This window comes from Panthera tigris, chromosome X (assembly GCF_018350195.1).
Source record: "Panthera tigris isolate Pti1 chromosome X, P.tigris_Pti1_mat1.1, whole genome shotgun sequence".
NCBI lineage: Eukaryota > Metazoa > Chordata > Mammalia > Carnivora > Felidae > Panthera > Panthera tigris.
This window is the reverse complement of record NC_056677.1, coordinates 72,147,151-72,162,681: the sequence shown is the minus strand read 5'-3', so window position 1 is coordinate 72,162,681 and position 15,531 is coordinate 72,147,151. Positions and strand designations below refer to the sequence as shown.

The 15,531-nt window shown below is 32.9% G+C and overlaps 1 protein-coding gene across 1 annotated transcript in view; it reads right to left on the bottom strand.

Annotated features, from left to right (window-relative positions):
• The window catches only part of DACH2 (dachshund family transcription factor 2), a 764,445-nt gene that overhangs the window by 91,055 nt on the left and 657,859 nt on the right, over positions 1–15,531 (bottom strand). Inside the window, 2 exon segments of the mRNA XM_042973956.1 lie at positions 637–772; positions 6,649–6,821. Coding sequence (XP_042829890.1) covers positions 637–772; positions 6,649–6,821 — 309 coding nt within the window.

Here is a 15,531-nt window from a genome sequence, read left to right as displayed (position 1 = left end):
TGGGTAAAGAAATTCATAATGGTTAAGTTACATACCCAAGTTACATTCTCATAGCTAGTCACCGCTGGAACTATGGCTATACTCAAGTCTCCCATATGCCACATCACTGACAATAACACTATAGTATTTCTGGAATAGTATCTCTGGTGTAAGACTTGTGAGATGATAAAAAAATAAAGGGAAAGGCATGTTAAATACTTGTGATCTAAATTATTGAGATTGTAGCAAATTATATATTGATTCACTTTTTAATCATTCTAAATGATCAACTGTTTAAAATATATTTTATCTTTCATTATTCAAAGGATTCTGTGAATGTAGCAAGTATATTGTATCACATAAACTGTTATATACCAACATACTGAACTAGCATATACTCTACAAAAATCCCATCATATTGTTCCCCTGGAATCCAGTGACACAGTAAATAAAGGCCCTTTCTGAGAAGAAACTTATAACACCATGAGTTTCATTTTGTTGTTCATATTGCTTCAGCAATAAAAAAAAAGTCCACTTCAAAAAGCCATTTTTTAAGAAGGCATCAGCTCCCCAGCTTCTTTCTCCACTTTCTATTGACTAATGACAAATTTCCTGAAAGAATTTCTTTAAATTCCTTGTTTTGGGCAAGATACTTACCCGTCCTCTCTGAATGGTGATCCATCTGAGAAGGAGAACTGGACACACTGCTGCTGGGGTGGGAGGAAATTTGACTCCCAGGACAATGATTATCTTCCAGAGAGGGAACAGGAGAAGGACTCTCTGGGATCCGTTCCTGACACAAAAGGAGACACAAAAGGAAATATCATCTGTGCACCAAGTTTTTCATGTTGGTTGAGTCCATGACATTTGAAATGTTGACCTCTCCCTTATCCCAAAAGCAGGCATGTTCATGATACCTGGTATTTAACATGTAATTTTAGACAAATACATATTTTTTCTTGCAAAATTAATGAGGTATTATGAGAATTTAATAAGAGAGGGTGAAAGCAATAAGCACGATGCTGATATATGTTAGAGGTTTAAGAAAAGTTAATTTCCATTTCCTTTCTTAAGAAATACATTAAAATTTTACCTTGATATTTCCCTATAAACCTATTCACTGTATCATTTATGTAATAGCCAAGATTGGCATTTTAATGATGATTTTATTAATATAATGGTATGTCAGAATAAAATATGTAATAATGAAAAAAAGAAATACATTCTATATTATGAACATAGGTGTGCAGTGAAGATTATTATTATTGTAAACGTTTATATTTATATAAAGTATATACCAAGCATGGAGGGTGATCTCACTCTCTAAGATGTCCCTAAGGTAAACACTTGAAAACCTAGGAATAAAAATCACAAATAGTGGCATCTGGTACACGTTGAGTCTTTCTGCACAAATAAAAATTACAGAAACAGTATACACCTCCTCTATCAGACCTTAGAAATTTATTTTGAATTCTCCCAGCAAAATGGTTTGGTAATCACACTACACAATGATGGTTTTGCAAACTAAAACTAAGACCTATGAATATCAATTGCTTAGTATTGTTTAGACATTTATAGTTTTGAATGAATTTGAATAAAAATAAAATATTTATTTTACATAGCTCTTCAGTAACTGTTAATAGTCCTCAAGACTTTTGTGATTATGAATATTGCTATAAATCTCTGAAGTTATTCATTATGTTTATACATCCCAACTTGATGAATAAATCTGACAATCATTCATTTAATTTGATCACTAAAATAACCAAATTGCTGTTTTATGCATTTATGCAATAAATGTGACTGGGTAATAGACATGCTGGGACAGAGAATGTTTGTTCTATAAAATATTTAATTCATCCTTAATAAATTTCTTAATTGTTCTAATTATCTGTAATTATAACATCAGTATTCAAATCATAATAATGTTAAAAATTAATTTGTCAAATATGTGCTTATACATTTTCACATTGATTTTGCCTGAGAGGCTTAAATTTATAAATTCTCTAGATAAAACTGCTGTTTGTTTAAATACAAAAGTAAATAGCATGAGAGTTAAAGCTTATTATTTCGTTAGTAGAAGTTAACATTTTGCAGTGTCTTTCATTGTGGCAGGCAGAATAATGGCCCCCTAAATATCCCCTCCACAACCTAATGACCAAGACCTGTGAATATATTACCTCATATGGTAAATGGATTTTTCAGACGTGACTGAGAATCTTGAGATAAATCACACTTGGAGGCATAAAAGGAAGGTCAAAGGGAGATATTATGGGAGAATAATCAGAGAGATGCAACATTTCTGGCTTTGAAGATGGATGAAAGGAACCATGAGCCAAGAAATGTGGGTGCATTCTAGAAGTTGGAAAAGTCAAGGAAACAGATTCTTCCCTGGAAGCTACAGAAAGAAATGCAGCCCTGCCAACTCCTTGATTTTAGCTTAGTGATATCCATGTTAGATATCTGACCTATAGAACTACAAGAAAATTAATTTGCATTGTTTTAAGCCACAAAATTTGTCATATTTTGTTACTGCAGCAATGAAACACTAATATAGTCATCAATGTAGTAGGTTCACTTTTTACATGGTGTTTTATATTATTGTCTAGAAAATAATTAACATTTGATAATTTTAGTAAAATGAATAGTAGACTTTGAGTATATTAGCTGCAGTATTATATCTTAATTAAATACTGATAATTATAACTGTTATCAGACCTCAAAAACAATGTTTTAAGACAGAATTATACATTTCATTTATAATTACTATACAGATAATTACCTAGTTGTAACACTATATATACAGGACAAAATAGAAAGAAACATATAAACAAAGCAGGATAAAATAATCAACTTTTTCCCCCAAATAATTATACTTGTATTCTGCAGTAATGGTATGAGGATAAGCAGCAAGATATATATAGCCCTTGTACCACATTGTTTTATTTTCTGAAAGTGGGAGAGGGGCAGAGAGAGAGGGAAACACAGAACCCGAAGCAGGCTCCAGGCTCTGAGCTGTTAGCACAGAGTCTGACACAGAGCTCAAACTCATGAACCATGAGATCACGACCTGAAGTCGGACACTTAACTGACTGAGCCACCCAGATGCCCCACCAATGCAAGGGTTTTTATATATAAGGTCAAAATTATTTCTCTGCCTTTCACTGTTGTATAGCCCCAATGATTCTTTCCCAAAATATGTGTATAAAATGTAGAACATTCAGTATTTGTCTTTGATTGTAACATTGGAAATTTGCTAAAAAATATATGTAATTCAATGAACTACATTTAAGTTTCATGGGCATCTGAATGAATGGATAGGGACATCCATTCATTATCCATATTATTAATATCCATATATTAGTTCATATAACTAATTACAGCAGTTATATGGGGCAAAAATGGAACTGAACAAACAAAATCACTCTATGGTGGCAAACAGGAATCATACACACAGTAATATATGCTGCCATAATAAAAATAGAAAAAAAATTAAGTGATTCATAAAATCGATAGTTTGGAGAAGCAAGAGAATCCAACTCACAGTGGTACTTGCTCTTGTCCACTCTGCCTAATAGAAAATGAAAGCTTACTTTGATTAAAAAAAAATTGAAAGGGCGTCTACATGAATATAAAATGCTATGAAAATGAGAAAAAATACAATACTATAAAGGAGGATCCCCAAATGTTTATTTTTTAAATTAATTTATTTTTGAGACAGAAAGAGAGAAAGAGAGCAGAAGCATAGGTGGGGCAGGGTCATAGAGAATGGGAGAGAGAGAGAGAGAGAGAGAGAGAGAGAGAGAGAGAGAGAGAATCCCAAGCAGCTCTGCACTATCAGCACGGAGCCTGATGCGGGGCTGGAACTCACAAACTATGAGATTGAGAGTCCTGACGTTTAACCTACTGAGCCAACCAGATGCCTCCCCCACAAATGTTTAAAATTAGCAAATGATCAAATAATATGAACTCAAGTAACTTTCTATTCAACTCCTTCTTTGACATTTTCAACATCATGTTAGGTAAAACAATAAACTAACTTTGAAAACTTGATTTAGAGTGACTAACATTTTGCATGAAGTTTTATTTCTGCTTTAAGATTTTATAGTCTGCACTTTCCAAATTCAGTCAACGTTCAGTTCATTGTTATTGTTTCCCTAAGGTATCACAGAGATCAGACTTTTTTTCACCATATAAACTGTATTAGGTAAGTTTAGTGCCTTATATTGATTAAGAGTTAGGTGGGGTTAAAATATGTGTGTGTGTGTGTGTGTGTGTGTGTGTGTGTGTGTGTGTGTGTCTGTGTAGCTGGGAATGTTTAATTTATCTTAAAATAATTGATAGTTCTATGAACAATTTCTTTTCTGCAAGTAAACAGATCCATTTTTCATTCCTGTAATCAGTATGCATCTATTTAGCTACTTAACTGCAATGTGCTTTGGCTCATTAGGTGGCTACTGTTGTGTCTCAGCCTAGTTAAAAGTTCACAGCAAGTTAATCTGTTTTATTACAAATGAGAAAGCAAGTGATAATGTCCTCATCATTTGCCAAATACAGGGTTAACAGTGTTTGCAACAAATAAATAAGGGAATTTAAAAAGGAAAATTGCATCTCCAAAATCCCAATCATTTTTAGTCATTGATGACTTAATTTTATTTGCATTTATGACTTTTACAAGCCTGTTACTCTTCACATATTTCATTTGGGCCCCATGGAAAACAGCTGTAGCTCTTCTGAAACACTACAAGTCTTCTCCAGATTCAAAGTAGCAGAGGAGAGACATTTCCAAAATTGATACATACTTACCCAATCAATTCCCCAAATCAAAGGCTATTAGTAAAATCATCTACAATAATAATTCAGATTCTAGCATATATGTGCATAGTTCAAGGCTTATTCCTAAAAATTAAAAAAATATATAGAAAATGTTATTTACTAGTACATATTATACCCTCTTACATCATACTTTTCCCGTTTTGGGGTGGTTTACATCACAAATGGTCAAAGGAGATGTTCATCATATTGAATCATTTGAAAGTATAAAAAGCAGGGTCAATATTCAGTTTAATACAAGGTGTAACACTGTAAGTTTGGTTTAGGATGTAGTTTATTGGCACTAAATTATCAACTCTGCTCATTTTCATGTAGATCCTTTATTTCACCTCAATATTTCTTTACATCCTTGGAAATATGGTAGTATACACAGAATGTATGAAGTATTAATACATTAACGTTAAATATGTGTTTATATGTATGTGTACATGTGTAGTTGTCTTTTAATAACAACTGTATTGGGGGTGCCTGACTGGCTCAGTCAGGAGAGCATGCGACTTTTGATCTCAGGGTCATGAGTTCAAGCCCCACGTTGGGCATGGAGCCTACATATCAATCAGTGTTAAATTGTTGCTTGTTAAATTTGTTTGCTTGTTGTGCAAATAAAATGGGTACTTGTTGTTTATATCACATTTAGTTTGTACTGGAAGAGAGAGATTAATTATATCTTTATCTCTTTCCCATATTGTCCATTACAGCATGCATTTATCAAGGATAGGATATTTGTTGAACATAAAAAGGAATAAAGGGACAAATCAATGGGTTGCTCTAACTATACTCTTTTGATCCTATATACACTTATATTATCTCTTTGCCAAAAGAAAATACATATTGGCTTTTTAAGCAAAGTTCACATGATACTGGGAGAGAGGGCAAAGAGATCCTATGCCAAACTAACAGAAGACATCAGGACAGATTATAAAATACTGTTTGTGTTTCAATAGCCAATGGTCATGAGATTTTGAAAAAAATAGTATTCTAATGATGATAATGATAATTCTATAAATTATAATAAATATTTGTTTAATGTTTCACAGTTTTGAATTTTTTTAAAGTTTATTTGTTTTTGAGAGACAGAGCACGAGCAGGGGAGGGGCAGAGAGAGGGAGACACAGAATATGAAGCAGGCTCCAGGCTCTGAGCTGTTAACACAGAGCTTGATATGGGGCTTGAACCCAAAAACCATGAGATCATGACCTGAGCTGAAGTTGGACGCTTAACCAACTGAGCCAACCAGGTACCCCAGTGTTTCATAGTTTTTAACCTCTATTTTACTCACATTATCTCTGGACAACCAACGAAGTAAGTGGGATAGATTATTACTATGACATATCGTTTACAATTGAGGAAACAAGTTCATGCTTGTTATGACAAGGTTAAATATCATATCCAATGTTATTCAGCTAAGTAGCAGAATAAGAATTCAACCTAAGATCTTTCTGTTTACAAGTCCTGTATGGTATATAATACTCAACAATTGCCTTCCAGACACCAAAAAGGTGTACAGTGTTTATTTCACCCAGCAATGGTAGTGATTTTTATACACTACTGTACTCTGCCATTAGCCTTTCTATGCCTCTCACACACTGTGCTCATGACTGCAAGACATGAAGCTAGAATTAAAGGTGAGATCTGTGGTCATTGAATAAAAGCAAATAAACACAAACTACCTTACCAGGAATAGTCATAAATAAAATTCATCAATATTATCTATATGCTAAGCAACTGAGTCAATGAGCCGTATGTTTATACTGAAGTTGCAGTGGTAATGTTAATATTTTCTCAAAATTTACATGTAATTAAAATCTCTGTCCTCTTCCAAATCATAATTCTTACCTTTATAACAGAGGTCCCAGCTCTGGAGAGTGGACTGTGAATCTGGGCTGCAGCAGCCATGTTGGCAATAGTATTGAGATGGTTCATCTGATTCATTGCCATGGCAACTGATGCAGGAGGTAAGCTGACTGGAAGTAGGGGATGCGGCATCATCATAAATGGCAGATCCAGTCCTAAAAGAGACAGTATATGTTAAATTATTATATTTGTCACATTGTTTGGACAAAGGAAAATCACATCAAAATTGATACTATAGTAGAAGCAATAAAAAAAAGTATCTGAATTAATTCTTTCTTTTAAAGTAAGTTTTATTATACCCTAGTATCTCTTTGGGCAATTAATGGCATTTTTTTAACAAGTAACTTTATTTTTAATCATTACAATATATTGATGTGTTACCAGCTTCTAACTTCACACATTTTTAGAATATATAATAGTGATGCTGGCATGACAGGATGTAGATTGTCTAGGTTTCAGAATTATTGAAGAAAATAAGACGTGGAATATGGTCTACCCTTTTAGTCATATATCTCTAAAATGAATGCTATGGCTCTAATTTGAAGATTCCGTCAATAAGGAGTAATGCCCTATCAAAATATTCAATGTATTTTCAGTTTAATAACAAATACCAACATCATTGATTAATGTCTATAATTCTGTTTTCTTATGCAAGGTGAAATAGTTTTCACATATTTTAAATTTCTCAATTAATATCTTTCAGGTATTATCCACATTATACTTATGGTAGCCACAGATATGTCAACATAAAAAGGGTAACAAATTGAAATTTTTTCTACTTACCCCTTATGAGCTTGAGATTTGTGAGGAAACATGTTTGAACAGAGGCTAGGGAAATTTAGCCTAACATGGATGTTAACATCACTATGATAAGTAAACCATAACACTTTACAGTATATTTTAAACTATTGCTTCAACAGTAATCTTGCCTTCATTTGGACAGAAACCAAGAAACAAGTAATCTTTAACAGATGTTCTAAAATACACTTGCCTATAATTTTCCTAAATTACTGCAGATTATAGAAATCTACAATGGACAGTGCTTATGTTGATCCCAAATGCAATTATCCACTATTAATAATATCCCTTGATCCTCTTTGCCATTCCCTCATTTTTTCTTGCTTTGAAAACCACAAAAACTAGTGAACAATGATGAATCTATAGAAAGTATAATTAGAGTCCTCCTAAATATCATTCCTGTAAACAACAGTAACAGTAATAAAAATTGTCAAAACACATACATTTAAAAGAAAAAGCAGGCTAGACAAAAATTCTGTTAATTGATTCAAGGTTTGTCTCTTGGGCTCAACAATGATGGTTGAATAAAACCAGAAAAAATTCAAAGTTGTGCAATGTAGTAAAACACATTTAACAGGTCTCATAAAAACCAAAGTGATCATCTCAATTAAAGGAACTCCTATATAAAGAACACAATAGTCACTAATATTTGTGATCAAAACAGACATAAATATACTGTTATTAAAATTACACAAGGATTTAAAAATGTTAGAAACTTAAATTCTGCATGGAAACCAAGGAGAACATACTCTGTACTTTCCATGACTGCATATCCCCACAGAATATTAACAAAATATTTCAAACTTTCCCCCTATTAATTGATTTATGGCTCACTATCTCCAAATCCTTTTAAGAAGCAAACTACCAAACCAAACTTTTTAGTTATGAAAATTTCCCCTGTGATTATTAATTTCCTAGAGAAACCTTAATAAAGTGTAAGCACAGATTTAAAAAATGGCCTTCCAGGGCACCTGGGTGGCTCAGTCGGTTAAGTGGCCAACTTCGGCTCAGGTCATGATCTCGCTGTCCGTGAGTTCGAGCCCTGTGTCAGGCTCTGTGCTGACAGCTCAGAGCCTGGAGCCTGTTTCAGATTCTGTGTCTCCCTCTCTCTGACCCTCCCCCATTCATGCTCTGTCTCTCTCTGTCTCAAAAATAAATAAACATTAAAAAAATTTTTAAATAAAATAAATAAATAAAATAAAAAATGGCCTTCCAAAATTGCTTTGATGTATATGCATTTTTATGCATATACATATATGCATACATATATGCATATACATATATGCAAAGTCATCATATGACTTTGCTATAATAAGATATTGTATACCACATATTAATTTAATCACTGTTTATCTTTTCCCTGAAATCTTCACTTTATGTTTAACATAATAGTAACCATCAATGGTGCAAATAGGTTTCTATATAAGGCTCTCATTTACCAAACGTAATTATAGACTTCAATTCTTCTTTGTGTACTCAGAGTCTTAGTAGAAAATTGATAAAACTGTATATGAAAAGTAGCCATCAGTGCCTCCTTTTACCACTCATATGTTTAAGTAAGCCTTTGTTTAATTTACATTTTTCTTAACAATGTAATAATTCCTCACTCTCCAAAGATTTTCAGCATCATCCAGACACCATCTGGCCATATCAAGTCATATGCCTACTTAAAGTCCAAATGACTTGCAAACTAAATGCAAACTATAAACAGAATTTAACGTCCTATTGGCAGTTTTAAAATACAATTAATCCAACATTTCAAATGACCATGCAGGACTTAAATGTTATACTTTCAGATCATGACCTGCAATAACGGTTAATTGACTATAATATCCTAGATTCTAAGCTAATATTTACATCACTGACCAGTTTAACAGTGACTCCACATGAGTTGCACATGCAAAGCATATGCAAATACTGAATTATGTAAGTCAACCTTTTACCAAAGTTGAAAACATTAAATTTAGAGCCATCAAAAGTACACCACACTCCAGCAATCTGGCTCATTTTAGTCACATACCAGAAATGTATAGACTTTGAATAGTATGGTAATTAAAATCATTTTTTAATCACCAAAATGAGTCATCTCTTTCCTATTAACCTCAAGGTCATCATGCCAGCTACTAAAGCATTATTTGTAAAGCATCTTGGTATTCCAGCAAATCTTACAACTTTTATGTAACTAAATAGCATCACCTCTTTCTAGTTTTTAAGACTATAAACTTCAGTAAAACGCTAATACTCTTAAAATCCCACACTCATTTGATATCCAAGTCATGTTGACCTCTGTAATATCTTCACATTTCTACAGTCAGCTACCAATCCTATCATAACCGTTTGGTACCCTGGCTTTCTGATTGGTTTTTCAACACCATTTCATTTGCCTCTCCACTCCAATTTTAAGACGTCCAGTGGCTACTTACTGTTTCCAAAATAAAGTATAAGCTCTTTGGTTTGTTGTGAACTGAATTTTTTAGCTTTGATATCTCAGGATATTCCTCTATGTATGCTCTACTGTAACCCCACTGGACTAATTGCAGCTCTCTACAATTTTAATTCACCTTAACCTCACTCTTATTCATGCCTCTCTCTGGAATTTACCTCCTTACACTTTTTGTTTGGGTATGGTAAAAGTCCTCCCTTTTTGAATCAACAGACTTAATTTTTAGAGAATTTTCAGGTTTACAGAAAATTGAGCAGAAATTACTGAGAATTCTCATATATCTCCTCTCCACCAGCAGTTTCTCTGCTTATTCACATTTTGTATTAGTTTGGTACATTTGCCATAATTGGTGAATCAATGTTGATACATTCTTACTAACTATAGTCCATAGTTTGCATTAGAATTCATTATTTGTGATGCACATTTTATGGCTTTTCACAAATACATAATATAATGTATCAACCATTATAGTATCATAAAAACCAGTTTCACTGCCCTAAAAATCCCTTGTGCTCTACGGATTCATGCCTTCATTATTACCCTTGGTTTTTAATGTCTCTATAGATTTATCTTTCCCTAAATGACACATAGGTGCAATCATACACTATTTTGTGTTTTCAGACTGAAATTTTTTCACTTAGAAATATTCATTCACATTTCTTCAAAATTTTATTTTTAATTTTTTTTCTACAAGTGTAGTTGACAATCCATGTTACATGTTCACAAGTTTATACATTATGCTATGCTCACCGCAAGTGTAGCTACTGTCACCGTGCAACACTATTACAATATCATGGACCACAATCTTTATGCTGTACCTTTTACTCCTGTGATTTATTCATTACATAATTGGAAGGCTGTATATCCCACTCCCCCTCACCTATTTTGCCCATTTCCCTCACATGGAAACCATCAGCTTGTTCATTACTAACAAGCCTGATTCTGCTTTCCATTGGATTATTTCTCTTTTTTAAGATTCCACAAATGAGTGAAATTGTATGGTATTTATCTTTCTCTGACTTATTTCACTTAACATAATACCCTTTAGGTACATCCATGCTTTACAAATGGCAAGATATCATCCTTTTTTATGGCTGAAAAATATTATATTATGTATGTATACACACTACATCTTCTGCATCCAATTGTCTATCAATGGATGCATTTTGTTTTCATTATTTAGGCTATAATAAATAATGCTTCAATAAATATAGTGGTGAATATAAATTTACACTTAATGTTTTGATTTGTTTGGGTAAAAACCCAGTAGAGGGATTATTGGATATGATCTTTATGGCTTAAATTTTTTGAGGAACCTCCATACTGCTTTATGAATTAGTACACAGATTTACATTTCCACCAGGAGTACACAAGGGTTCCATTTTCTCCATATCCTCACCAAACTTGTTATCTCTTGTCTTTTGATACTGACCATTCTGGCATGTGTAGGGTGATATCTGTTTGTAGTTTTAATCTGCATTTTTCTGATGATTAGTGATGTTGAGCATCTTTTCATGTGTATATTGGCCACTGTATATGCCTTTGGGAAAATGTCTATTCAGGTTCTCTGCCCATTTTATAATGATATTGTTTGCTTGCCTGTTTTTTGGTGTTGAGTCGTGTAACTTCATTTTGTTTTGGTTTTAATTTAAATTCTAGTTAGTTAACATACAGCATAATATTACTTTAAGGTGTGCGATATAGTGATTCAGCACTTCCATATATCACCTGGTGTTCATCACAACTGTATTCCTTAATCCCCATCACCCATTTAACCCTTCCTGCCACCAAACTCCCTTCTGGCAACCATCAGTTTGTTTTCTATAGTTAAGAATCTGTTTCTTGATTTGCCACACTCTCTCTCTTTTTACCCCCTTTGTTCATTTGTTTCTTAAATTCCACATATGAGTGAAATCATGTAGTATTTGTCTTTCCCTGACTGACTACCTTAGCATAATACTGTACAGTTACATGCATGTGGTTGCAAATGGCAAGATTTCATTATTTTTTTTATAACTGAGTAGTATTCCATTGTACATATATATCACATCTTTTTCAATTCATCAGTTGATGGACACTTGGGCTGCTTCCATAATTTGGCTATTGTAGATAATGCTGCTATACACATCGTGCATGTATCCATTTGAATTAGTATTTTTGTATTCTTTGGGTAAATACCTAGTAGTGCAGTTGCTGGATCCTATTTTTAACCTTTTGATGAACCTCTGTACTGTTAACCAGAGTGGCTGCATGAATTTACATTTCCCACCAACACTGCAAGAGGGTTCCCATTTCTCCACATCCTCACTAACAACTGTTGTTTCTTGTGTTGTTGTTTTTTGGCCATTCTGACAGGTGTGAGGTAGTGTCTCCCTGTAGTTTCAATTTGCATTTCCCCATTGATAAGTGATAATGAACATCTTTCATGTGTCTGTTGGCCATTTGTATGTCTTCTTTGGAAAAAATACCTATCCATGTCTTCTGCCCATTTTTTCAGTGGATTGTTAGTTTTTTGGGTGTTAAATTTTTTAAGTTATTTATATATTTGGGTACTAACCCTTTATCAGATAAGTCATTTACAAATATCCTCTTCCACTCTGTAGGTTGCTTCTAAATTTTGTTTAGTTTCCATCACTGTGCAGACCATTTGATTATGATGTAGTCCCAATAATTTATTTTTGCTTTTGTTTCTGCTGCTTCAGGAGACATATCCAGAAAGAAGTTGCTATAGCCAATGTCAAAGAAGATACCACATTTAGGGCTTTAATCCATTTTGAATTTACTTTGTGTGTGGTGTAAAAACTTGGTCCAGTTTCTTTCTTTTGCATGTTGCTGTCCAGGTTTACCAACACCATTTGTTAAAGAGACTGTCTTTTTCCCATTGGATATATTTTTTCTACTTTGTAAAAGATTAGTTGACCATATAATTATTGGTTCATCTCAAGGTTTTCTACTCTCACCTATGGATCTCTATGTCTATTTTTTGTGCTAGTCCCATACTGTTTTCATTACTACAGCTTTGTAATATAGCTTGATGTCTGGAATTGTGATGCCTCCTTCTTTGCTATTATTTTTAAAGGTTGCTGTGGCCATTAAGGATCTTCTGTGGTTCCATACATATTTTCAGAGTGTTTGTTCTCGTTCTGTGAAAAGTGCTAGTGGTATTTGGATAGAGATTGCATTAAATATGCAGATTGCTTTGGATAGTATAGACATTTAAACAATATTTTTCTTCTAATTCATAAGCATAGAATGTCTTTCCATTTCTTTGTTTCATCTTAATTCCTTTCATAAGTGTTTTATACTTTTCAAGGTACAGGTTTTTCACCCCTTTGGTAAGGATTATTCCTAGATACCTTATTATTTTTGGTGTAATTGTAAATGGGATTAATTATTTAATTTATTTTTCTGATGTTTCATCATTAGTGTATAGAAATGCAACAGATTTCTGTACATTGATGTTGTATCCTGTGACTTTATTGAATTTGTTTATCAGTTCTAGCAGTTTTTAGGTGGTGCATTTTAGATTATCTTTGTATAAGTATCATGTCATCCATAAAAAGTGAAGGCTTTACTTCTTCCTTGAAGATTTGGATCACTTTTATTTCTTTTTTTGTTAGTTTTCTGATTGCTGTGGCTAGGAGTTCCAGTAGTATGTTAAACAACAGTTGTTAAAGTGGACATCCTTGTCTTCTTCCTTACCCATAGAGGAAAAGTCCTCAGTTTTTCCACATTGAGGATAATATTAGCTGTGGGGTTTTCATACAGGGCCTTTATTACATTGAGGTATGTTCCCTCTAAACCTACTTTGTTGAGAGTTTTTATCATGAATGGATGTTGTACTTTGTCAAGTGCTTTTCCTTGATCTATTGAAATGATTATATGATTCTTATCCTTTCTGTTATTGATGTTATGCATTACCTTGATTGACTTGTGAATATAGAACCACTCTTGGAACTCAGGAAGAAAACTCATTTGATCATGTAAAGGATTTTTTAAATGTGTTGTTGGATTTGATTTGCTATAATTTTATTGAGAATTTTTCTGTATATGTTCATCAGAGATATTGGCCTGAAGTAGTCCTTTTATGTGGTGTTTTTATCTGGTTTTGGTATTAGGGTAATGTTGGCCTCATGGAATGAATTTGGAAGTTTTCCTTTCTTTTCTATTTTTTGGAATAGTTTGAGACAAATAGATACTAATTAGCTCTTCCTTAAAAGTTTGGTAGAATTCTCCTTTGAAGCCATCTGGTTCTGGACTTTTGTTTGATGGGAATTTTTTGATTACTGATTCAATTTATTTGCTGGTTATCAGTCTGTTGGAGTTTTCTATTACTTCCTTTTTCAGTTTTGATAGTTTCATGTTTCTAGGCATTTACCCTTTTCTTCCAGGTTGTCCAATTTCTTGGCATATAGTTTTTCATAATATTTTCTTACAATTGTGTTTCTGTGGTGTTGGTTGTTATTTCTACTCTCTCATTTGTTATTTTATTTAATTGAATCTTTTTTTGTTTTTCATAAGTCTGGGTAGATGTTTATCAATTTTATTGATTTTTTTTTTCAAAGAACCATCTCCTGGTTTCATTTATGATCTATTATTGATTGAGTTTCTATATCATTTATTTCTGCTCTAATCGTTATAATTTCCTTCCTCTCACTGGCTTCAGGCTTTGGTTGTGGTTCTTTATCTAGATCCTTTAGGCATAAGATTATGTTATTTATTTGAGATTTTTCTCATTTCTTGAGGTACAACTGTAGTGCAAAATACTTCCCTCTTAGGACAACTTTTGCTACATCCTAAAAGTTTTGGACCATTTTGTTTGCATTTTCATTTGTTTCCATGTATTTTTTTATTTCTTTTTTGATTTCCTGGTTGACAATTCATTGTTTACTAGCATGCTGTTTAACCAACATATATTTATGGTATTTCCAGTTTGTTTGTTTGTTTTTTCCTTAGCTTGACTACTAATTTCATCACATTGTGGTTAGGAAAGGTGGATGGTATGGATTCAATCTTTTCATATTTATTAAGGCCTGTTTGGATGCCTAATAGGTGATATATTATGGACAGTGTTCCATGTGCACATGAAAATAATACATATTCTGTTGTTTTAGGATGTAATGTTCTGCATATATCTGTTAAGTCAATCTGGTCCAGTGTGTCATTCAAAACTTTTGTTTCCTTAATTTTATGTTTAGATGATCTGTCCATTGATGTAAGTGAGGTGTTAAAATCCCCTATTGTATTATTATCAATTAATTACATTTTGTTGTTATTAATTGTTTTATATATTTGGGTATTACATGCTGCATGCATAAATATTTACAATTGTTATATCTTCTACTTGGGTAGAAGTCTACTTTAATAAAGTCTACTTTATTATTTTGTAGTGCCTTTCTTTATCTTTCATTAACATTTTTTAAAATCTAGTTTGTCTAATATAAGTATAGCTATCCTGGCTTCTTTTGACATCCATTTGCATAAAAAAATGTTCCTCTACCCCCTCACTTTCAATATTCCAGTGTCTTTAAATTGAAAACTAATATTTTCTGGCAGCATTTGGATTGGCCTTTTTTATCCATTCTGACACCCTATGACTTTTGATTGGAGCATTTCATCCATTT